The sequence below is a fragment of the Podarcis bocagei genome, assembly GCF_964188305.1.
Source record: "Podarcis bocagei genome assembly, chromosome: 6".
Lineage (NCBI taxonomy): Eukaryota > Metazoa > Chordata > Lepidosauria > Squamata > Lacertidae > Podarcis > Podarcis bocagei.
Genome location: NC_138130.1, coordinates 82,966,312 through 82,991,464, shown reverse-complemented (window position 1 = coordinate 82,991,464; position 25,153 = coordinate 82,966,312). Strand labels below are relative to the sequence as shown.

Genomic DNA, 25,153 nt, shown 5'->3' with positions numbered 1-25,153 from the left:
AAGGGCTTTTATAGGAGTTGTACTTCAGCAACATCTGGTGAGCCAAAGGTTCCCCGCTCCTGTTTCATAAAAGCAGAGCATCTGCTTGAAAGTTATTTTCATGAATCAGAATCTTTTGTTCCATATAAGTCTTTGGCTCTTAAATCCTGATGGTTCATTCCAACCAGCCTGAGGGACCCTATCTGAAGATCCCTTCAGACCACTCAGTTTTGTGGAGCTGAAGTGTTTAAGAACATCTGCCATCACCAATTCTTGTGGCATTGTTGTGGTATTTGCACAAAATCCAGGAAACGCATTGAACCATTGAGTCAATCAATTCTTATCATACAGACAGAAGGAACATTATTTCAGCTCAGCTGAGAGTAATATGTGTCACCCAGAGCCGTAAGATTTGTTGTAGTGGCACAGAAACTGAGAACAAATGTATTGCCACAAATGCTGCAAACTGTCAAAATAAAATGTGCTTCAAAACATAAGGTCTGCCTACATGCACCCTGTTCGTTCCCTGCTTGTTTGGGTACAGTTTTATCCTATTCTTGATTTCATCTTCCTGCAACGATGTCCAACTCTTGAAGCAACCTAGATGATTTAAAAAATAGTATTTCACTGCAAGGACATTGCAAGTGTTTTGAACATGTTCCATAATTGTAGTCTATTGGAAAGGCACACTAGACAAGGATGTCACGGGTAACATTCATTTAATTCAAGGTTAGAGCTGTGAAGATATATATTTCTGGAGGAAGTTTGCAGACAACTGATAGTATTTTTGCTAACTGTGGAATATCTATTTCAGCTTCTTGGGGATCTTCAACCTTTCCATGTTGGATTGGTTTTCTCAGATGTTGACATTAGCTCTGAAGAAAACACGTAAGTGTTAAAGAAGACTGAAAGGAAAAACACCAACCAACCCGTTTATTGAAAGAATTGCCAGTTGGGTAGATGTGCCTGAAGGCTATATACTTCTGAATACCAGCTGCTGGAAATTGGAGGAGGGGAGATTGCTTTCAGGACCTGCTTGTTAGGCCTCCCAGAGGCATCTGTTTGGCCACTCTGAGAACAGGATACTGGACTAGATCGGCCATTGGTCTGATCCAGCAGGCTCTTATTATGCTAGTTTTTTGCAGCAAGAACAACGAAGAGTCTTGTGACACCTTCAAGTGGCATAAGGCTCTTTGTAATACTTACTGAAAGTTGGAATTCACGGTAGTTGTCAATTCCATTGGCCAGCAGCTACCATTGAGGAAGCCCTCCAATAGACTCCCAAGGGTGGGGGTGTTCAAAAGGGCATCCCCAACAGGTAGGATGCTGCCTTCTAAGGAGCCAGACCATTGGTCCATCCAGCTCAGAACTTGCCTATACTGAAATCTCCCAAGATTTCAGAAAGAGATAATTCACAGTCCTATCTGGAGATGCTGAGGATTGCACCTTCTACATGCAAAGCAGGTGAGCTGGTACCAGGTTGGTATAGAAGTGTTCTGTCAGATGCTTGGGAGCTCAAGCTGCTTAGGGTTTTAATGAAGATCACTTATCACAATCACACACGTCCACTGTGTTTGTTTAGAAAGAAAAACCATCACGAACTCATTTACATTTCCAAGCCCTTCAAATTTGGATGGGTAGCATTTAGGACAGGAATGGGGATCCTGTGGCCTCTGGGTGTTGCTGGACTGTGTGTCAATCCATCATTCCCACCCACAATGGTGTAGTAAGTAGTAAACATGCAACTCTTGAGATTATTATTTTTCCTGAGCAGCAGTGGTGATTCCTCACCAGCCAGAGCACCAGAGTAACTGATGGACCCTCCTGGCATTGACAAGTGTGAATGAGGTGATAATGAACCTTTCAGGTTTGATTGTGTCAGATTAGCATAGAGGAAGTGAGAGGTGGGGGTGAGGGCAGAACTGAGCAGAGACTTATTTTCTTAGATGGGATTCCTTCTAAATGCTAGCAGTTTAAATGGTAACACTTTTTTAGGAGACTGTTTGCATTTCTAATTGAAAGCTGATGTTTGCAGCTGGCTGAACATCCTAGGTAGATCGAAGCAAGCACCGCTGAATTCAGCAGATATTCCCAAGAAAACATGCACAGGAGTGTCGCCCTGCTAATCTTAATGAACTGGGTTTTATCTATCCATTGCTACTATTTCTCATCTCTCTCTCTCTCTCTCTCTCTCTCTCTCTCTCTCTCTCTCTGTGTGTGTGTGTGTGTGTGTACAAAATAATGGACTGACACAGCTGCCTTGTATTTTCGGACTCTCCAGTTGGCAGGAGATGATGACAGGTAACTATGTTGGGGCTGTCATAATAATGAGCACCTGCATTTCATAATTTACTACTGCCCAGTCAGCATGGTCAATGGTGAGAGTGGCAGTCCAATGGCATTCAGAGAGCCAGGTTTCCCATCCCACGTTTAGAATGACCCAATGCAAAGGGTGGCAGAGCTCTTGGACCTTTTCACAGCTGTGTAAAATATAAGCACGGTGTGACGCAGGAGTAGGCAGAAAGCAGGTTCCCTGCTAGTCAACCTTCCTAGGGTCTCGTGGCTGTAGTAGGTAGGGTCGGAGGCAAATGTGTGTGCAGCAACCAACACATATTTTACCTCTGTACAGTAGGCAAGTTTCTGCAAACATTCACACACCCCTCAGCGCCCCGACAAGCAAGAGGCATTATCAGAGTTTAAGCAACACATTCCAGTCTGGCAAAACTTTCAGGGTGCATAGGGCCAGTGAGAGGGTGTGGGCTGAGATTTCCACAGTCCAGACAGAGAACCTGGACAGCCACACTTGACCCTCAGATCTGACACTTTCCACACCTAAAGAACAGAAAAACAAAAGGCCTGATTCTTTCATTCTTTAGAATTCTAGGAAGAATCAGATAAAACCTCTCTCTCTCTTTCTGTTCAAGTATTTCTACGAGTGATGGTGCACAAGCCTTCAGTTTATTACAGAATTCTTAGTGCCCCCCCTACAGAAAACAATTATTTCAGGGTTTTCCTTCTAGTTTCTTCCCACATCATGAGTCTTCTGTGTCCTCCAATCCCTGGAGCTCCCTGCATCAATGAACCGAGACTCTACGTTGAGACACATGACTATGAAGTTTATTGATCATGTCTGCGCTGCACAGCCTCCATGAGGATTCGCACAATGCTATGTGAACTCCTGAAGTCTTTCCCAGCATGCACTTGGCTCTGTGTAAATATTGAAAAGCAGCCTCTGGAGGGTATCTATCTTTGGTTCTATGCAGCCATCTTCATGTATTTGGATGGAAATGTCCCAGGGATTATTAGGGAGCATATTATTCTGATAGCAAACTGCCCATGCTGTATTTAATTTATTAAGTGCAAATTGCCTGCCTGGTGCATCCTAAACAAGCCGTGTTGAATTTAGCAGGCTATATATATGGCATTTTTAGAAAGAGAGAAAAACAGTGAGTCTGGCTGTGTCTCCTCAGTTCTGTTAAGTTATATAACAGAATCCTACCACTGGTGCTTTTCTTCATGTCTTGTTTATCCTTGCATATTCTGAGAATATAACTGATCTTTCCAGTTCAGGTAGGCTTAGAGATTTGGGAAACTGAGAGGGGAAGGGCTCATGGGTGTAGCCAAGGGGGGACAGCTGCCCCCCAATCAATAAAAACACATAGCGATTATGTATGTCCTGTTTTTACATGTTGGAAACTGCCTTGTGAGGGCTTGTTTGGGCCTAAAAATAATAATAATATTGAATAAGTAAGCAAGCCTAGGACAGATGTCCGAAAACTATATTAAGAGTCAAAGTGAACTATTGTTGTACCATGACTACAGAACGGGTTGGTATCCAAAAACCTGTAAGGAGAAGGCTTCTTCAACACTGGGTCTTCAGATGCTGTTGGACTAGAGATTCCATATTCCTCAGACATTTTAGCCAATGTTTTGGGATGATGGGAGTTGTAATGCAACAACATCCAAGGGCCCAAGGTTGAAGAATACTGTTTATGAAAAGTAGGTTCTAGAGGAGCTATCAGGCTTCCACTTGTACAAGCAAATGAGTAGCTTTGCATTTTACTACCCTATCAACATGCAGCGCTCTGTGAGATGTAAACAGTTCTTTCTTGGGCGGGGGGGGGGGCGAGGGGAGAGACGCCTTTTGCAAGTGAAAGGGCACCTTTGGATACAGACTCATAAAACCACATTATGCCGAGTTGGATTTTTGAGGGGTTTTTGTCATTAAAGTTTAATCATTTTTGCATCCTCCAAAGCAGGCGAGCATTAAATGTATGACCTCCCACATCTCTCCAATATCTTGCATGAAAGGCAGGAGGAAAAAATCAATTTTCTCTTGAACATTAGGAAGTCAAGTGGTGTTTATATTTAACCTCAGAGCAATAATTAATTAAAATTACCAACAGGGACTTGCGGCCAGAGATTGGGCTGGATTATTTTGAATCAACATGTGAAACTGATTCTCCACCCCCAATGTGCACAAAGAGTGCCTTGGCCTCTTTTCTGACCTCATCCCACTGTCATCTGCTTTTCTATCCAAAATGCACAATCCCTCTTGACCTTAAGCCTCATGCATACACAAACACACACACACACAGAGCCAACGTCAATCTTCCATTTCTTTCTTCAGCTACATTCACACCATACATGTAAAGTGCTGTGATATGACTTTAAACAGTTATGGCTTCCCCCAAAGAATTCTGGGAGCTGTAGTTTGTTGAGGGTCGTTAGGAGGACCCCATTCCCCACACAGAGCTTCCATTCTCAGGGTAGTTTAACCATCAATCCCTCTTCACAGGGAACTCTGGGAATCGTAGATCTCTGAGCCCCCCAGAGCTGATAGCCTGAATTTGCATCTATTCGTATACATCAGGATACATACATTTTATGCAAATTTGTGTCATGGGCCTGTGCCACAGAGATTTAAAAATACTCCTGGAGTGAACGTATTTGCATATTCATTTTACCAGCCCTAAATTGCTTTAATTTGTTTTTGTTTTTAATATGTGTTTTGTGTCTCTGTACAGTGGTACCTCGGGTTACATACGCTTCAGGTTACATACGCTTCAGGTTACAGACTCCGCTAACCCAGAAATAGTGCTTCAGGTTAAGAACTTTGCTTCAGGATGAGAACAGAAATTGTGCTCCGGCGGCGCGGCAGCAGCAGGAGGCCCCATTAGCTAAAGTGGTGCTTCAGGTTAAGAACAGTTTCAGCTTAAGAACAGACCTCCAGAACGAATTAAGTACGTAACCAGAGGTGCAACTGTATTGTGATTTTAGGTTGTGAGCTGCCCTGAGACCTCTGGGTATAGGACAATATATTACTAATAATAATAATAAACAATTTGTTCCCAGTGACATTGTCAAACCCAATTGGTTGTTATTTTATTTACTGATGTCCAATAAACAAAACACGTAAACCCCAGCATTGTGATGTCATCCTGTTCACTTTGTGATTCCTGACTGGGAATGTGAAATTATTCCGAAAGGAGGAAGAAAAATCAGCCAGCTTTTGGGTGTTTGGGAATATGTATGTATGATTGTGTGTGTTGGGAACTGTGGTAAGAAGCAGCAGCTAGTTAATAGCAGCATCAAACAAGATGGCAACAAGGTGAGCATCTTCACAATCTAAAAGTCTCTAGTTACAGAAAAATGTTCCATCCCATAGAAATTGTTAGTTTGACCCCCCAAAATAGAAACTGGTGAAGATTTGGTGCAGAGTATATTCAAGAACTTGCAGGAGACACATTTTAAAATGTTATAGGGAAACTGGCCTATGTCAATCCTAAACAAGCAATACATAGCATTTTAAGAATTCTCATTTTGCTCCAGTCTTAGTCAAATGCTTTTCAGGAAACATAATAATCTGTTTAAATATTGCAGACGGATGGATTCACCTCCCCTAGTTCTGCCCTAAGGCTAATTATCTGGCATTAACTCCTCTCTAATTTTTCTGACATGATTGTCACACCTCATTCTGACTGATGTGGACACCTTGCATTATGAAAGAATAATGCTTATAGCTGGAGATAGCGAAATGCTATGGTATGGAAGTCACGTGTTAACGTAATGAGAAAGATCAAGAGCTTAGCAGCATATCCAAATCTATTTCATTCTCTCCAACCTGTACAGTTCGAAAGCAGCTTGGTGGTTAGTGTAAGTGACTAGGGAACTTGTCCAGCTGTCTACAAAAGCCAGCTTTGATCTCACCTTCCAAATGACTTTGCATGGTTCTAACTCCTGACCCAGCTATTTTGTGCTTTGTTTGGAATGATATTCCTAATGGAGAATTCTCAACATGTACAACACCCTCAAGTACGTGTCATGAATGTTCACGTGTCTCTTTCATTGTGCAAACATAGCAGGAATCCACTGGTCTTCAGGAAGGTTTTTTGCCACTGTGAAAAAGAAAAAGTGAGATCCTTATTTATTTCTTTTTTAAAATTTTAAACACATATTCTCCCACTTCCTCCCACAACCCGCCCCCTCCCCACAACCCAGGTTAGCATATCCATGTCAAACAGCTCTTACTATCAGAAAATTATTCCTGATGTTTAGTCGGAATCTCCTTTATTGTAACTTGAAGCCATTGGTTCGAGTTCTCACCTTGTAGTGCATGCATGGTACATGCAATTTCCTATTACGCCTACGTAGGGAATCTGGTTTGTTTTAAATGCCCCTCACTCTCAGCTGTAGACAAAAGGCTTTTCTGCACAATACGCCCAGTGTGACCTTATGAGTGCTGCTTGATCACTGGTTTTGCCTAAGCGACTCAGGAAGGGAGTTCCTGGGCTTGACAAAAGAACCTTAATGTTCCATGATGGCTGTGGATATTTCTCTGAATGGGCAGTTCCCCTTTTCGGGGTATGTGTCTGGAATGAGGATTTTGTTGTTGTTTAGTCGTGTCCAACTCTTCGTGACCCCATGGACCAGAGTACGCCAGGCATTCCTGTCTTCCACTGCCTCCTGCAGTTTGGTCAAACTCATGCTGGTAGCTTTGAGAACACCGTCCAACCATCTCGTCCTCTGTCGTCTCCTTCTTCTTGTGTCCTCAATCTTTCCCAACATTAGGGTCTTTTTCAGGGAGTCTTCTCTTCTCATGAGGTGGCCAAAGTATTGGAGCCTCAGCTTCAGGATCTGTTCTTCCAGTGAGCACTCAGGGTTGATTTCCTTAAGAATGGATAGGTTCTTGCAGCCCATGGGACTCTCAAGAGTCTCCTCTAGCACCATAATTCAAAAGCATCAATTATTTGGCGATCAGTCTTCTTTATGGTCCAGCTCTCATTCCCATACATCACTACTAGGAAAACCATAGCTTGATCTGGCAAGTGTGACAGTTTTTGAAAAGAGGAAGAGAGAGAGGCAAGGGGCCATGTTGTGACCTTCAGCACCTTGAGGCGGATGGCCAGTGTGGTAGTCTCGTAATCTGGGGAACCGGATTCGTGTCTCCGCTCCTCCAGATGCAGCTGCTGGGTGACCTTGGGCTAGTCACACTTCTTTGAAGTCTCTCAGCCCCACTCACCTCACAGAGTGTTTGTTGTGGGGGAGGAAGGGGAAGGAGAATGTTAGCCGCTTTGAGACTCCTTCGGGTAGTGATAAAGCGGGATATCAAATCCAAAATAATCTTTTCTTCTTCTTCTTCTCTTTGGGAACCCCTGATCTGGGGTTTGCTTTATTTCAGATATTTCTCCGTCAGCTTCCCAGGTTACAGCCTTCCTACCGAGGTTTACGTTAATACGAATGATACAGTTTCATTAAAAGCAAGCATTAACAAACACACAATGAAAAAATCACCATAAACTGGCCGGTTTAAATAAGTCCAACATAGCAAAATTCAACAAGAACCAACAAACAACCAGCACCTGCCCAGAGAACAATAAAATATTTAGAAGGCAAGGAAAACAGAATCACATTTCATCCTCTTAAAAGCTTTAACTGAAGGATCCAGCTGTTTATCTCTCAAAGCTGAGTCGTCATTATAACTGATCTCCAAGGCAGGTACCATGAGGTACGCTGACAAGCTGTGGAGTTAGGGGAGAGCTGTGAGGGAGCTGCAGGGGGCGCTGCAACAAAGACTTAGAAGGCGAGAGGCACAGGGTGCTGCTGAAATTCGAAAGCCCTAAGTCTGCCATTGCATACTGCAAACATTGTCTCAATGCCACGCGGAAAGCAAACTGCACACTGAACTGTCCAGAGGGTCTCAAGACAGGAGTAGCTTTTGACGTAAGAGTGCCTCCATTGCCATGCTCATAATGAGGTCATCAGCAAACAAAATAGTTTTACCACACCATCTCAGCCAAGCAGAACCTGACGCCATCCACAGGCTCGGAAGCAATCCTGACATACCGGTAATTAAAGAGACGAATCATTGCTCCTCTCTCATTCTGAGTCTTCAAATTGGCCTCTTCTGCACACAGACAATACCACCTTTCAGTCGGGAGGGGGGGGAGACTTGCCCTATTTGTCATACTGGCTGTCATCTTCTTGAAGTGTCTCCAGCTATTTAGTTTCTGTAGCAACCTATTGCTGTAGCTTACATTACTTTGGCCACCTCATGAGAAGAGAAGACTCCCTGGAAAAGACCCTGATGTTGGGAAAGATGGAGGGCACAAGGAGAAGGGGGTGACAGGGGACGAGATGATTGGTCAGTGTTCTCGAAGCTACAAACATGAGTCTGACCAAACTGTGGGAGGCAGTGGAAGACAGGAGTGCCTGGCGTGCTCTAGTCCAGGGGGTCACGAAGAGTCGGACACGACTAAACGACTAAACAACAACAACAACATTACAAAAGAGAGATAATTCACAGTCCTGACCAGGGCTAGTTACTTGACAAAGTCATTTGATTGGTCATTGTAGTATTTCTCTTCTGCAGAATACAATCTTACAGCTATAAAAATTACAGGGATGATGGGACCTCAAGAGTCATTGTACAGGGTGAGTCCTTTAAAAGAGGTCCCATGGATACAGAGTACACATGTTCCACGGGGCCTCTTATAAAAGACTCACCCTGTATATCTGTATATCTGCAACTGAGACAAAATAAAAAAAATCCATCTAGTCGCACCTTAGAGACCAACTAAGTTTGTTATTGGTATGAGCTTTTGTGTGCATGCACACTTCTTCAGATACACTTCTTCTGAAGAAGTGTGCATGCACACAAAAGCTCATACCAATAACAAACTTAGTTGGTCTCTAAGGTGCTATTGGAAGGAATTTTTTATTTTGTTTTGACTACGGAAGACCAACACGGATACCTACCAGTATCTGCAACTGAGAGTTACATTTCATGCATCTGCTGAAGGGAACTCTAGTCCATGAAAGCTTGTCATGATAAACATTTGTGGCTTTAAGGTGCCACAAGAACGCTGATCATATAGGAGTGACACTCTTGTCTCCACTTGCGCTCTGCTAGTATAAAGCAAATTTTATCAAATTGCAGTGCACTTCAGTGTCCCCACATCCAAAGGAGACTTCCCCCTGCTGTTTTAAGTGCAAAGAGCACATGGCAGTGTCTGCTGTGAAACCGATGCTTGTGCCACCATTCCGACACTTTTGAGAATTCCGGGGCTCCTTCTACTTTCTCTCTAGGTGGAACTGCCCAAAGAGGAAGGAAGTAGGAACAACAGCTGCCTTCTCTTGCTCGCACACTTCCCAGTTACACTCCCACCCTGGAAGTGGCAGAACTCAGAGGAGGCGCCCCTGGGGAGTTGGAGCTCCAGCAACTTTTTGGCCGGGTGTGTGCCTGACTCCTGGTCATTTTCAACCTCGGCTGCAAGTCAGGCGAAGGGAGTAACAAGAGAGCGTCTTAAACCGCCGTCCCCCCACGTCCTGGAGAGTTAACACGCATCTGCTTTACGACCTGTCTGCTGTTCGTTGCCCATCTCTTTCCACCAGCTCTTTCTCCTGTCTGTAGAGCCGGTGAGAAGAAAACGAAGATCTCTCCGGCATTCAGTAAGAAAAGGGGAGGACTTGAGCGCCACCGGCCTGTAGGCGCATGCGCGCCGGGCGAGAGCAGGGTGCCTATAATAACAGAGAAAGCGAGGGAGTAGCGAAGGGAGCCCCGCGCGCGCACAAGCAGCCAGCCAGTAGCTCCAGGAAACGGAGCCTGGAGTTGTGTTGCAGGCGCTGCTGGTGGCGTGCCGAGCAGGGCTGGCTGGATAGAAGCAGAGTTTGTTGCCCGCGTTGGAAAAAGCCAGACCGCCGGAGTTTCCTGCTGGTGTCTCCAAGCAGAGCCAGAGGAGGCAGAACCAGAGGCAAAGAAGGGGAACTCCGCTCTCTAGAACTCCTTCCCGGCTCCACTTCCACCCGCGACGCTGCCCCGAAGTCGGAGTTAACTCCCTGGAAGGCCGGCGCGAGATGCGGACCAGGAGCAACGACTCCTAGGCGAGCGGGACCTCCCTGTCGGGACTTGCTTGGGCAGACAGGGGCCAAACGAGGCGCAGCCGCGACGGTGCACGCGGTTGAAGGCGAAGCGCCAGGAAGGGGAGTGACGCTCCGCTGTGGCGGCGGCAGTGGCTGGGGTCTCCCTCAGAGGATCTCCCGTCTGCCCACGGACTCGTCTCAACGCAGGCGCGTGCCAGGCGCCCCCTCGGACCCTCGCTGTGTTATGGTTGCCGGAGCGCCTGGCTCAGTCCCGCCTACCCGGGGGCATCTCTTCGCCCGCCACAGCCCGGGCTCTCCTGCCTTCCCGGCTGCAGAACTAGGCTGTGGGGGTCGCTGCCCCTTCGACGAGCGGCCGGCGGATCGGCCGGCTCCCTCGTCGCGCTCCTCCCCTCGTCGCCTCGGCTCGGGTTGCTGAGCAGGGAAGGTCCCGCGCGGGATTCCCAGGCGCCTAGCCGACAGCCAACTGTTCGCGCCGCAGTACCCAGAGCGGCAAAGGCGCCACCTCCATTAGCGCCGAATGACTCCGCCGTGGGGCGCCGCTTCCTCCTCTTAGGAGATTGTCCGGGATTCCGTGGGGCTTGACAGAAAGGCTGGACTCTTTCTCGAGGGCTACGCTTGCTGCCCGTCGCCGGCGAGGGGACGGACTCCGGGAGGCTAGCGCGCTACTTCAGCCGGACTCGAGCCCTTTCTGGGAGCTTGGATATTTCTCTGCGCTCCTTTCTCCTGCCCAGCAACTGCGGGACTTTGTTCCTAGCGCCCCTCACAAGTTGGCTTCTTGAGGGCTCGCCGGCTCCATATCCTGCACAGACTTGGCGCGCCCATTTTCAGGCGAGGCGACCCTGGACACGCGGCGCCAACCTCTCACGTGTGGCTGTCCTCCACCGCCCACGGCCACGTGCTTTCCGCACAGCGGGGCTTGTGGCACACACGTGTCTACATAACCACCCGCAGCTGCTGCATTCACACGCGCGCGCCCTTCCCCGCACACTCACTGAGTGTGCCTCGTTTGTGCCTCGACCCAGGCTGTGAGGAGAGGGGCGCCTGCCTGGTCTCCGAGGCCCGCCTGCGGGCGCCCGCCTGCTGCCGCCCCCTCGCGGTGCCATGTGGAGGGGGCGCTGTTCTCTGGGAGGGCGGCCTGGGGCGTCGCTGCTGCTGCTGCTTGTGGGACTGGCGGCGAGCGCGCGGGCCAGCGGCGAGTATTGCCACGGCTGGCAGGACGGGGCGACTTGGCGCGACGGCTTCCAGTGCCCGGAGCACTTCGACGACGGCGACGCCACCATCTGCTGCGGCACGTGCGCCCTTCGCTACTGCTGCTCCCGCCCGGAGGCCCGCCTGGACCAGGGCGTCTGCGACAACGACCGGCAGCAAGGGGGAGCCGAGCACGGCCGGCCCGACAAGGACATCCCCGACGGCGCAGCAGGTACAAAGCGGAGGGGAGGGACACGGGAAGCTGTCTCGTTGCCTGATGTTGAGTGAGCTAGTTTGGTTGAGCTCAGTATTGCCTACACTGACAGGCAGTAGCATCCCCAGGATTTCAGAGTCCCTCCCAGCACGACCTGGAATTGAACCCGGGACCTTCTGCATGCCAAGCAGCTGCCCTATCACTGAGCTACAGCCCTTCCCATATTTATCATAGTTGCATTGCTTTCTTTAAAAACGAGACAACCCATCTATTCCTAGATCTTAGCCCCCATCTTGTCTCAAGGCCCAGGATTATTATTATCCTACACTCAGGGAAGATACACACACAGGACTCATTTACACAGCTGCAAATAAAACGTTTTAAATGTGTTGGAAAGTGCAATACACAAATGAGACACTAGATGGCAACAGTGAGCTATGCAAAATCCAATGTATTTTTTGAAACTTTGTAAAAAAGCATTTTCACAGTGTTTTTAATACGTACGTAGATTCCACCACAGACTCCGAGAACAAGGTACTCTTCTGCTGTGCTCATTAGTACCGCAGACAACAGATTTCTACCTACCCACCTCTCACCTGCCCACTTAACACAGAGAAGTTTCTTTAGCAGGTCTATCAATGCAGCACTTGACTAGTCTCTCGGGGTTTACCCATGTGGCATGCATAAGGCATGGCATGTGCCACTTGTGAATGTTGTTCTTGTGGGGTGGAAAGAACTTTTATAAAAAATATTGTGGACTATGCAAGTTGCAACCAATTTAGAACTTCTGTTTGAAATAGTAATTCGCAAGCTGCTTCAGGGCCAGGTTCACACATGACACTAAAGAAATGCACTTGAGCCTTTCTCATGTGCTGTTTAGGTGCAGCAGAATGTTGTTGATGCAGGGCTGAAAGACGTTTTTAAATCTTACAACGTCCTTTCTGGGCTTTGTAGGTAGGTAGCTCCTACCCTGCCTTTCCCCTCAAACTCATCCTTCCCTCGCACATGTGCCTGTAGAAGTTTACAACAGGCTATCAAGTTTAGCAGTGCCAGAGTGGTAATTGCAATATGGGGGCCATCAGGTAGAGGCCACTCAAAAAATGCCCCTGGCCCTGTTTATATGCCAACATAAGTCAATGTTACCTTGGTGCTTTCATTAATGATTGGTGTTGTTTTTCTTGAGTCGATGAAGCATGTGAAGCAGTAACCTTCCCTTCCCTTTCTCAGTTCCCACAGCTGGAAAACCTTCTATTCCTCAGTGCTTGGGGGGGGGGGGAGAAATAAACAAATAGGTGGATCTTTTCCATGCTGATACACTGAGGAAGTAGTAGCCAGTTTATTTTCCTTGAAGTGGGAAGTTGGTTAGTTATTGCAAATTGTTCCTTTTGTGCATAGGTGCCAACTCCCTGGGGTGCCTGAGCACCCACAAATTTCACTACTAGGGCTATGAACGCTACATGACACCCATGGCCCCAGGCACCAATGGTTGCAGGGCCAAGCTGGCATTCCTGCTTGTGTGCATGAATATTAAGAACAGGCATAGGCAAACTCGGCCCTCCAGCTGTTTTGAGACTACAATTCCCATCACCCCTGACCACTGGTCCTGTTAGCTAGGGATGATGGGAGTTGTAGTCCCAAAACAGCTGGAGGGCCGTGTTTGGCCATCACTGACTTAACTCAACTGGCCTTACCTCTGAATTGACACATGTAGGACTGTAAGCCTTACTGCTTTCAGAGGGAAAGAGAAGCACAAAGCTAAATACACTCTGTTGAACTCTCCTACTGAAATAAATGGGATTTAAAACTTTGGCTGGATCACATTTTCATTTTATTTACTCATGATGTAATTATTTTAATGAGCTATGACAGCCCACTAAGAATTTCTAAATAAGTTCAAAAATTCTGGAGCCGAGCTCTGCAGTCCACCTTCTTACGAAGCCATTATAACTTTAATGACTTTGAACTAAAGTGTATACAGTGCTGCCAAAGTATTTTTGAGAACATAGATGAGGTGACAAACACGCTGCTAATAAGCACAGTGGTTATAAAACAGGCTGGTGCAGCTAAGCTGTTGACTTCAATGAGCCCAAGAGTACTTCCTTGCTGGGTAGTGACCAATACCTCAACTCAAGTTCCACTGAAATCAGTAGGTCTTATGCAATGTGCTTAGGATTTTTATGAAGCATTGTTCATCAAAACTTAATAACACTTAAGTTTCCAGTATCTGAGTAATGAGGCTTTTTTCTTAATGCTCATCTTTTTAAAAAAACATACTGCAAATAATAATAAAAGCTGCAGGTGGCAAACGTCACCTGAGAAGAGTCATCCCCATCTTTCTTTTATTGCATGCACGATTGGGAGTTTGCCTTCTAAGAGGCGGCTTGTTGTGTCATGAGTGTATCATCTAAAATGAAAGGGTTGGGTCCAGGGTTGCTCTCAGTGCAGTTCTGCTCTTGCTGAAGGAAGGGGGCAGTGTGTGGTCTTTGTGATGTCCTCCTTCCCCTGCCATTCCTGGAAAGCTGCTGTGGGAGAACTTCCCCAGAGCAGCAGCATGAGAGGTTGCATAGGGGGTGATTGACAGGTGGGTGCAGGAATAAGCAGGGAGTCTCCACTGGACCTCAGTGCGTCTCATGAATGGAGCTCTTCCATCTAGACCCTAACCATAGAAGTTATGCTGCTTCCTTCTGAACTGATTATTATTATTTTAACTTGCATTCAAATTTAATAAATTAACTCACTAATCATGTAAAACTGATATGACTGACTGACTTGAGATTTCTTTAACTGGGCAACAGAGTACCTTAGCCTCACAACAGTTCTTATGCTATATCATAAGCAAATAGAGAAGGAATAATAACCTCGTGGCTAAGCGGGAATTTCAACCTTGGTCTTCCCGCTACCAGCTTGACTAACTGCCCCACCCACAACAGCCCAAATTCGGGAAGGAACGTTATTGAATTGGGATCTGTACAGGACACAGCTCATCCAATAAGGCATGCAAATCAGCTATCGGATAATCCTGTGCAAAACAGTTCCAAATGCTCAGTTCAGGTTGCACAGTGTGGATGCGCCTTCCCATCCATGTTGTGATGCAGGTTGTCATAGTAGTAGCAGTGATTATTATTTCAACTATAGCAATGACAACTTAGTTCAGTGGGAAGAGCCAAGTTATGGAAAACAGCCAGGATCTGAAGCAGGTTTACCTGTGAGTCAATCAGGAAGCGGTAAGACTGGGGTAGCCAACGTGGTACCCTCCCAACGTGGTACCCTCCCAACGTGGTACCCTCCCAACGTGGTACCCTCCAAATGTTTTGGACTGCTGCTCTCATCATCCATGAACATTGGCCGTGCTGGCTGAGGATGATATCCAACTATAGTGGTACCTCGGGTTACATACGCTTTAGGTTACAGACTCCGCTAACCCAGAAATAGTGCTTCAGGTTAAGAACTTTGCTTCAGGATGAGAACAGAAATCATGCTCCGGCGGCGTGGCAGCAGCGGGAGGCCCCATTAGCTAAAGTGGTGCTTCAGGTTAAGAACGGACCTTTGGAACGAATTAAGAACTTAACCCGAGGTACCATTGTACATATGGAGGACTCCATTTTGGTTTTCCCTGGGCTAAGAGATAGCCGTATTTCCTGAGGCTGCTTACTGAGCTTTATGGCACAGGTGAAATTTGAACCAAGACTTCCCCATTCTGTCTCTTAGCCACTGTGTTAAGGTGAAGGGAAGGCATATCTCCAGCTACCCTCAGAGCAGCAATGAACAGTCACCGTACTAGCTTGTAACCATATACAGTGGTACCTCGGGTTACATACACTTCAGGTTACATACGCTTTAGGTTACAGACTCCGCTAACCCAGAAATAATGCTTCAGGTTAAGAACTTTGCTTCAGGGTGAGAACAGAAATCGTGCTCCGATAGCGCGGCAGCAGTAGGAGGCCCCATTAGCTAAAGTGGTGCTTCAGGTTAAGAACAGTTTCAGGTTAAGTACAGACCTCCGAAACAAATTAAGTACTTAACCTGAGGTACCACTGTAGATTGTTCTTACCTTGTTGTTCAGGGGAAAGAGAATAAAATGATTCTGAAACAGAAGAGATTGTATATAAGCTGATATACAATATGAGTGCACAGCTGCAATGTTACTCAGCCATTCATTCATGCTTTACAAATGTCAGAATTCTGAGTTAACCTTTTATTCCTGTTTTGATAGGGTATGGTGTGTTAGCCTCAGTATTCTAGGTGGCAGCATTACCCAGAATATCTCAAGATGAGTTGTATTTCAGACCTGACATCCTAGCATGCATTGATTTTTGTCTCCCAATTTAAACAAGAAAATCCCAGGAAAGACAAGTTGTTCTGGGGGAGGGAAACCCCCCCCCCCAAAGCAACGTGACACTTCATTTCGCCTCCAAACCCTACCTGTTGCTGTGTGAATAAACAGCACCACTTCCTAATCATGTATTTATGTGATTGGATTTCAAAAGGTAAACTTCAGCCCTCTTTGGGAAAGCCCTGGTTGCTTCCCAGCGCTTCCCCTGCTGTTCATGAATCCTAAACACATCAGAACTAGCCTGAAGTTATGTTATAATTAGAGCTGGTTTACTCCCGGAAAGTGTGCTTGTTGCAGCGAGAGCATTAATTTCAATAAGGTTTGTAACAGGGTGCCTGTTCCCCATTGAAATTAATGGAGAGATTGCACAACAGCAGAGCTTCGGGGTTTACTTACAAAAAGAACAGCAACACTTTGCTATAAACCACCTTTCTCTAGAAGTTCATTGCCATATTGAGCCAGCTTTTATAGACTTTGCAGCAGTGCTATCCTGTACATAGCTATTCAGATGTGAGCCTCACTGAGTTTGCCTGTTTACTCCCAGGTAACTACACACAAGATTGCTGCCTTCATGTTAAAAGAGATGTGGTTTTTCTCCTCTCATATCTTGCAATGCAGGGACGCGGGTGGCGCTGTGGGTTAAATCACAGAGCCTAGGACTTGCTGATCAGAAGGTCGGTGGTTCGAATCCCTGCGACGGGGTGAGCTCCCGTTGCTCGGTCCCTGCTCCTGCGAACCTAGCAGTTCGAAAGCACGTCAAAGTGCAAGTAGATAAATAGGTACCGCTCCGGCAGGAAGGTAAACGGCGTTTCTGTATGCTGCTCTGGTTCACCAGAAGCAGCTTAGAAATGCTGGCCACATGACCCAGAAGCTGTCTGCGGACAAACGCCGGCTCCCTCGGCCAATAAAGCGAGATGAGTGCCGCAACCCCAGAGTCGGTCACGACTGAACCTAATGGTCAGGGGTCCCTTTACCTTTATCTTGCAATGCAGGGGCCATAAGAAAGCAACAAGGCAATTTAGTGTGAACTAGAGAAGAGCTGAAATCCGTTATTGGACTTTCCCCCCTACTAAATATCTGTGTCCCACTTTTACTCACCCATCCCCATAGAAAAAGGCCACTTAAAAAAGAATTTTCTCCAGATACTCTTCTCTACTAAGTGTTTTGTGGTGTCTGCTATTCCACTCCCTTTCAAGGCCCTTGAACAATGCCCCACTCAGCGGAGGAAGCAGCACAATGTTGGCCAGCTTTCCAGCAAAATTACTTCTGCTGCTGCTCATAGTTGTCACAAATGAAAACTTTTAAGATGGCTTTAAGCTCCTGCCATGCCCAACTGCAGAATCCCACTCCCCTCCAAAAGTTGGGGCATTTCAGTGAAATGCTGTTTCTACAGTTTCCCTGGAGTTTCACAGATAGGGTGAATAATTTCAAGAGGCCACTTTCACACAGGTGTAATGAGAACCAGGCAGAGGGCCTTCTTGGTATTGGCGCCCGCCCTGTGATATGCCCTCCCATCAGATGTCAAGGAAATAAACAACTATCTGGCTTTTAGAAGACATCTGACGGCAGCCCTGTTTAGGGATGTTTGATGTTTTATTGTATTTTTAATATTCTGTTGGGAGACGCCCAGAGTGGCTGGGGAAACCCAGCCAGATGGGTGGGGTATACATAAATTTATTATTATTATTAATAATATTACTACTACTACTACAGTGGTACCTCTGGTTACGAACTTAATTCGTTCCGGAGGTCCGTTCTTAACCCGAAACCGTTCTTAACATGAAACGCGCTTTCGCTAATGGCGCCTCCCGCTGCTGCCGCTGCGCTTCTGGCGTGTGACTTCCCCTTGCATCCCGGGGCAAAGTTCGCGACTGGGAGCATCTACTTCCGGGTTAGCGGAGCTCGTAACCTGAAGTGTTCGCAAGGAGGACGGCATGTAACAGGAGGTTCCACTGTACTACTACTACTACTACTACTACAAGGGCAGAACTGGATGGTACCCAAAATATGGCGGTGCCACCAAAAATGGCATGCTTGGGTGGAGTCCCTTCTCCCCTGTAGTAATGGAAGCCAGATGACATGATCTTAGCATGCAGTGTGTTTCTCACAGTGGCTGTCAAATACGTGAAATGACCGTGGGGGGAAAAGCATGACAGGATGATACCATACAGTCAATACTTCTTCCCTTCTCCATGTTGCCCTCGCAACAACCCTGTGAGATAGGTTAGGCTGAGAGAGGGTGACTTGCCCAAATTTGCCCAGTCAGCTGCACAGCTGAGCGGGGATTTGAACCTTGGCCTCCTGGGTCCTAGTCTAACACCCTAACCATTATGCTACGCTGGCTGTGACTAAAGAATGAAGGAAAAACAGCTACTACCCTCTCAGTTTATTACGCGCTTTCAATAAAAAACTTGCTTGCCTCTTTGTTTCCTTTAAAGAGTTTTTCTTTTCTGTTGGCAGTGCCTATCTACGTGCCTTTCCTTATCGTGGGCTCTGTTTTCGTCGCGTTCATCATCTTGGGGTCCCTCGTAGCAGCTTGCTGCTGCCGCTGCCTGCGCCCCAAGCAAGAGCCCCAGCAGAGCCGGCCTCCTGGAGGCAACCGGATAATGGAGACTATTCCCATGATCCCAAGTGCCAGCACCTCCCGCGGATCCTCGTCACGTCAGTCAAGCACCGCTGCCAGCTCCAGCTCCAGTGCCAACTCAGGTGCCAGGCCTCCCCCTACCAGGTCGCAAACCAACTGCTGTTTACCAGAAGGGACCATGAATAATGTATACGTCAACATGCCTACTAATTTCTCAGTACTGAACTGCCAGCAGGCTACGCAAATAGTGCCTCACCAAGGCCAGTATTTGCACCCACAGTATGTGGGTTACGCTGTACCGCACGACTCTATGCCCATGGCCCCTGTGCCCCCTTTCCTTGACGGCCTGCAAAGTGGATACAGGCCAATTCAGTCTCCTTATCCCCACAGCAATAGCGAACAGAAGATGTATCCAGCAGTGACTGTGTAGGGAAGAAACAGCAACAGACACCCAAGCAAAAAAAGAAAATAAAAATATTGCCGCAACAGACTGTGAGCAGAGGAAAGGAACGCTTTTGGAAAGAAGCTTGCCGAACTTCATTTGTAAATAATTTTGGAAGGCTCATGCATTTTGGGACAGTATTTATAGACAGTTTTCTTTTCATTCAGTTCAGTTGCCAAAAGAACTGTATGAGGATACCTTTGATTTAACATTTCCAGATAACACTTCCATTCCAGTGCATGATTTACAGGGGCAAAGGATTATGCTGAAGAGGCATTTACATTTCGGTTAGACAAGTGTGTGTGTGTGTGTGTGTGTGTGTGATTAAATGCCTGAGCCACTAAGTGCCCCTGAAGGTGCTACACAGTCGATGGTATTTACCTAGTGAATAGAAAACCAGCTTGTTAAATGGTACGAAATAATTGTTTTAGAAGTGTCTTTCCCCCAGAGTTTTAACTACCCTTCGTATTGCTGTTCCGACAATCACACTGACGACAGAAGGATGAACAGTGCAATCCTGGTTACATAGTCCTAGAAGTTTGACTTGAAATTACAGGGAGGGACCATAGCTCAGTGGTAGGGCGCATGCTTGGCATGCAGAAGGTCCCGTGATTAAACCCTCGCATATCCAATTGTTCTTGTTGTTTTTTAAAAAAAGCAGGGATAGTTCTCCTGAGGTCCCTCAGTTGTTTCTAGACTCCCAACTCCCATCAGCATGGCCAGTGGTCGGGATTATGGGAGTTGCAGTCCAGCAACATCTGGAGAGCCAGAGGTTCCCCATCCCTATTAAAGGACCAGGCAGCAGGTGAAGGAAGGACCCTCTACCTGATAGCCTGCAATCAGGGTAGGCAGCACTGGGCAAGGTGGACAAACAGCTGTGACTTCATATAAGACGGCTTTCTACGTCATTAGTATCTTATCTACACCCTTTGCCATATCGCAAACTGCTTTTGAAAGCCTGCTTTTGCATCGTGAAACAGTTGGCCGTGTGGTATTGGTAAGGGAGCTGTTTGAGAAGCTCAAGCCCAGAAGCCATTCAGGTACGTGGATGTAGCTACATACTTCTTTGGATCCTGGCAGTGCTCAGGAGCCGAGCATTTTGCAGAAGTGTGGCTTACCTCAGCGATTTTCAAAGCAGAAGTGAATGTGAAGGGTTCGCTTTTATTCCAGCTGAAGTACCCACAATAGCCTCAGTACCCGCTTTGTTTGCGCATGCCAACAAAAGTGTAGCTGCATTTGTTTGCAAACGCCACTTGCAATGCTCAAAAAACGCCTTTGGAATTTGGGCATTGGTGGTGTGAGATTAAGTGGGTTGCAGCCAAGACTTTTCCCCCAGCATGGCTCCTTATCCCCATTTCCAGTTCAACGGACAGGCCCTGGTTGCTTGGACCACATGGAAATGGGATTCGCATCTGACGCAGATAGAAGTGGTCAGCCCAAACAACAGAGCAGGGAAAGACTTGCAGAGGTAGAAAGGGTGGCTGCCTGGAAAACCTCTTTTTGTCGAAGTACAGACAATTCCCCGGTTGCACGGGGGTTGCTCTGTGGTGCACAATTGGAGCACCCATTGAAAAAGCCTGCAAACACCCTGTGCTCCCCCCCGCCCCATTCCACCCCTTTTTGTGATGTTTTTGAATCCCTTCCTGGTTCAGCGTGATGCGTGTGCATGTGGTCATGGACATATCAGACGCACCTAACCACCAGTTGCTGCCTGTAAAAGTATTAGAAGCGTGACATCACCACACATTTCCGTTGTGTACAGATCCATTCATTAGCGAAATAATTCCGCGTGATGTAAAGGTCTTTGGGCGACTCAAGGGATGATATTGCACTAAACCGGGCTGATTTAATCTTTATCAGCAGCTAAGTTTCTGGCAGTCGTTATAAAAGAAGCGGAAGGTCTGTGTTAATTGTTAATGTATTTTGTGCTTCAGAAATCCAGGATTTGCTTTCTCGTTAAAAAAACCACCAAAAAAACCACACCACTATGTAGCAATATAATTCATTTATATTGTCTGCTGAAGTTTGACACTTGCATATTGACACTGTGCCAAGACTTTGTTCCTTCTGCCTCACCCCTGATGCTCTGTGCACAAGAGATAAATGCAGGAGAAAGAGATGCTCTTGAACAATGAAACAGAAGTGCATGGGCACATTGAACCAGCATACTCTGATCCAGGGAACTGAACTAAATGGAATTTACCCATGCAGCTCTTTCATGTGTGCATAAGTGCTTTTGCACTCATAGGAATTAATTGAATTCATTGTTTCTGCTGCTTGTTGTCCTCGGAGTGCTACAGGGTCTAGATCAGAGGCTCCCAAACGCTGGTTTGTGGTCTACAAGCTTCATTAATGTGGTTGCAAGGATATCTATACTCACTCATGCACTTGATTTTTATTTTTTTTCGGATGGCGAAGACTTGGTCCTTTTTGGCCATTGCCAGTTTTATTGAACAGGCAAAGAAGACCATAGCCTAGGACCTGTGATTTTCACAATAAGGTGCTGATGCAGTCAACTAATATTTCCCTAGCTATTAAATAGGACTTATGTGTGTGCTTTGATTTTTAGAGCAAAGTGAAGTTTACTGATCTGCCAAGGCGTGCAGCAGCTTTCAAATGGTGGGTTTGAGAACCACTGGTATAGATCCATTGTCCAATAGGTACCTTTGCAGCTACCTTACTCTGCTTATCATGTTTGTTTAGTAAAGTCTAGCTCTCAGTTTGAGAAGTGCTGCCGGGAATTTCTTGCAGAGCAATGGATGCCCTTGATATGCCGTCTGCTTGAAAAGAAACAGAAGGTGCTGAGCAGTTTCCTGGATTGGGCCCACTGTTTCACTTCTGGGAGATGGGCTCAGAGACTGATGTTAGCTTTTTCCATTTGTGAAAAAAAAATAGTTTACACTCTTGTGCACAATTGCCTGGGAGCAAGTTCTACTGAACTCAGTAGGACTTACTTCTGAGTAGAAATGAATAGGATTGCACCCTTCTGTTTCCCAGAATTCATTGTATTCATTGCACATGCCGTGTTACTTATATGAAAATCAGGTGAATCTGTTTGTTTACTTGTTGGTTTTTTTTAAAAATGAATAAGTTAAATCAAAAGTATGTAGAAATTAATTTACATTGAACAGGGGAAATGCTTTCGGTTGTAATAAAAAAGAGTTTGTGACATGTGGTGTTTTATATGTCATGTATAATAATGTAAAACCAATGTTAATGTTTGGTATAATTTTTTAAATTTCTTAAAGGGCACTTGAGTAAGTGATTCTTACAAGTGAAGAAAAAAAAGATCTTTTGTTTCATATTAAATATTTTATGGTGTGATTTTTCTCTCTATTTGAGTTTGTTACTCATTTCTCATTTACTTTAGGGTGTATCTACTGTTTGAGTTGTAGATAAGACATGATCCAGCCAAATGTAGAAATCCCATTGGTTTTAATGGGAGAGACTTCAGTGCAGTCCTATTTTAAAAATCAACTCAAAATGAAGTCCTGTTGAGTTCAGTGGGGCTTACTTGCAGATATGTGGGTAGAGGATTGCAGGCTCAGTTTCCCACTGAAATTGAATTCTTAAAATTTGCATGTATATGTTAAATGATGGGGAACCTTTGACCTTCCAGACTTGTTGGACTTCAAGTCCCATCAGCTTCAGCCAGCATGGGCTGGATCTACACACATCAAAGAAGCGTTTCAGTTAAATGTGTTGCAAACTTTGAGAAATAGGGTTAGCAAAAACGGAACTTCGCAGCGCTATCTGGTGTCGGTGTTAGAATAAGGTTACCAGACATCCCCATTTCCTGAGGACAGTCCCCGGATTTACAAATCAGCCCCCTGACAAAATCTATCTATTTAGTAGGAAGTTGAGAAGTGTCCCCGGATTCATTGAAAAAAATCGGGTAGCCTTATGTTAGAACGTATAAAACAATGCATATAAAGCGTTTTTTCTTTGCCAATGTAGCTGAGTCCATGGCCAGTGGTCAGGGATGATGAGCTACAACTTCAGTTAAAAGTTTAGGGTGATGATAATTTGAGTTGTTGATACCTAACAGAAGTAGCCCAAGAGGTCCCTTGCTTTGTCTCTAGGTGTGGCGGTGGCAGACATGAGCTTTGATGATTCAAAACTAGATGAGACATTAATAGAGAAAGGGTGGGGAGCATTAAGCTCAGGGGCAGTTTGGAGATGTTGCCCTCCAGACCTCTCTGTTTGGACCTCGGAACTCTCCAGGCCACCTTCCCCGTTCATTAGCCTTACTACACAACCCTCAATCGATTTTGAGTGCATGGAATGATCTGTGACATGTAATGATGCTTCTTGCTTGCCTGTAGGTGTAGAAATCCCTGAAATACAGCCTACTGTACAAAGGTCAGAATCACATCCATTGCTCCACCCACTTTTTACTTCTGGCTCCACCCACCGCTTGCATTTAGGGCCCCCCTCCAGGTTACCCACAACTAGTCCTCTGGGGTTTAGCCTGCCTGCTCCACTGCTTTCTGTTGCTTTCTCCCTCCCTCCCCACAACTTTGCCCTCCTGCTCTGCCCACTTTCCAAGCATTATGCTACCCTGGTCTCTTCTCCAAGTTCACCAGACAATAAGGGATAAGGGTCATTAAAAAATTGTAACACCTGGGTCCAGAAGCACTCTGCGCAAATGAATAAGTTGAGTGCAGCCGGAGCTTGTAAAATGGCAGTTCTTGGGCAGAGCACAAGGCTGAACAGTTTTTAACGAGGAGAAAAAGGAGGTGGTAGTAACCAGCTGATCTCGGCCCTGGCAAGTCCATTGCGGGCTCTGATGCCACATCTGTTTCCCACTGCTGCCATTGCCTCTGGGGGGTGGTTTGAAGTGCCCCATAAGCTGTGGGTGCCCAGAGGCCCCATTACTTCCATGGCTGCATGGAAGAGGCTGTTTCTGCAGGTGTGGCCTTTTCACCCCTCCAAGTTAAGCTTTACCTGCCACAACTGGCATTTCTTTTTTACCCAGCTAAAAGGCACAGGTGCTATGCTTTGCCTTGGGTCTATCCATGGCTGTCTGCCATGGTAGCTAAATGGACCCCACATGCCTAGCAGCATGAGAGAAGGGCCCTAACTCAGCGGCCCTTGCATGCAGAAGGTCCCAGGTGCAACCCTGACATCGCCAGGTCAGGCTGGGTGTGTCCCCTGCCTGAAAACCTGGAGAGCTGCTGCCAGTCAGTGCAGGTAGTACTAAGCTAGATGGACCAATGAGCTGACTATAAGGCAGCTTCCCATGTTCCTTTACCTCTGATTCCCTAATGCTGGGAATAAACAACAGGGTACAATTTTCAGGGTCATTTCTTGTGAGATGCAACATGCTCAAAGCCATGAGAGAGAATTAGGGGTTCAGCCAATAAAATGTTGAACTGAAAGTGTTTTTCTTCACTTAAACCACATTCTTCAGTGAGTACCAATGTATGAGGCTGTTTGGGAAAGGGCAGCGATTTCAATGCATACCCGTTTTGCTCATGCACCCATTATTATTATACAGCTACTTGGTGATTTGCAACACATTTTACGGCAGTTCATGGCGGAGTTTCTCCCGGACTCCTTGAGAACAAGGCATTGTGGCCTTGGAAGCCGTACATCTTCAGTAATAAATTTCAGAAACCCTATACAAAGCGAGGAACAAAACGCAGCTTTTGGGGTATGAGGTTTCTTTTGAAAAGGAAGTGCTTTCACTCGGAGCCCTGCTCACCAAGGTATTCAAGCGTGCGTTTTAACTTGAAGCGTGCAATTAAGCCCTGATTACAGTGGCGCTAGTCTCCTTGCTGAATTAATGTCTAAACTGTTTCTCATGGAAAGCTGCTGTGCTGCAGCTCCCCACTGCATCCAGATCGTTTATGGTCGTTCACATTACAGCCTGCACCTGGCAGTATCACATGAAGGACCCAAATCCTGCTGCCATTGAAGTCTTGTGGGCATGTTGCCACTGGCTGCAACTGGAGCCGGAGCACGTACAGTTTTTCCTCTCAGCGGGGAAAAAGGTGGTATAAAATGATATCGTTTGCTGAATAGCTT

The 25,153-nt window shown here is 46.3% G+C and overlaps 1 protein-coding gene across 1 annotated transcript; it reads left to right on the top strand.

Moving 5' to 3' along the window:
• The first annotated feature begins 9,198 nt into the window (after positions 1 to 9,198).
• On the top strand, positions 9,199 to 22,198 carry SHISA2 (shisa family member 2). Its single transcript, XM_081198018.1, has 2 exons — positions 9,199 to 11,782; positions 18,558 to 22,198. Exons 1-2 carry the CDS (start codon positions 11,464 to 11,466, stop codon positions 19,109 to 19,111), a joined length of 873 nt encoding a protein of 290 aa, XP_081054144.1. The 5' UTR covers positions 9,199 to 11,463; the 3' UTR covers positions 19,112 to 22,198.
• The last annotated feature ends 2,955 nt before the right edge of the window (positions 22,199 to 25,153 follow it).

Excerpts from the sequence above, each read along its gene's own strand:
- SHISA2 (XM_081198018.1), top strand. The coding sequence starts at position 11,464 with ATGTGGAGGGGGCGCTGTTCTCTGGGAGGGCGGCCTGGGGCGTCGCTG. Across the intron at positions 11,783-18,557 it reads CATCCCCGACGGCGCAGCAG|TGCCTATCTACGTGCCTTTC; the intron begins GTACAAAGCGGA and ends TTCTGTTGGCAG.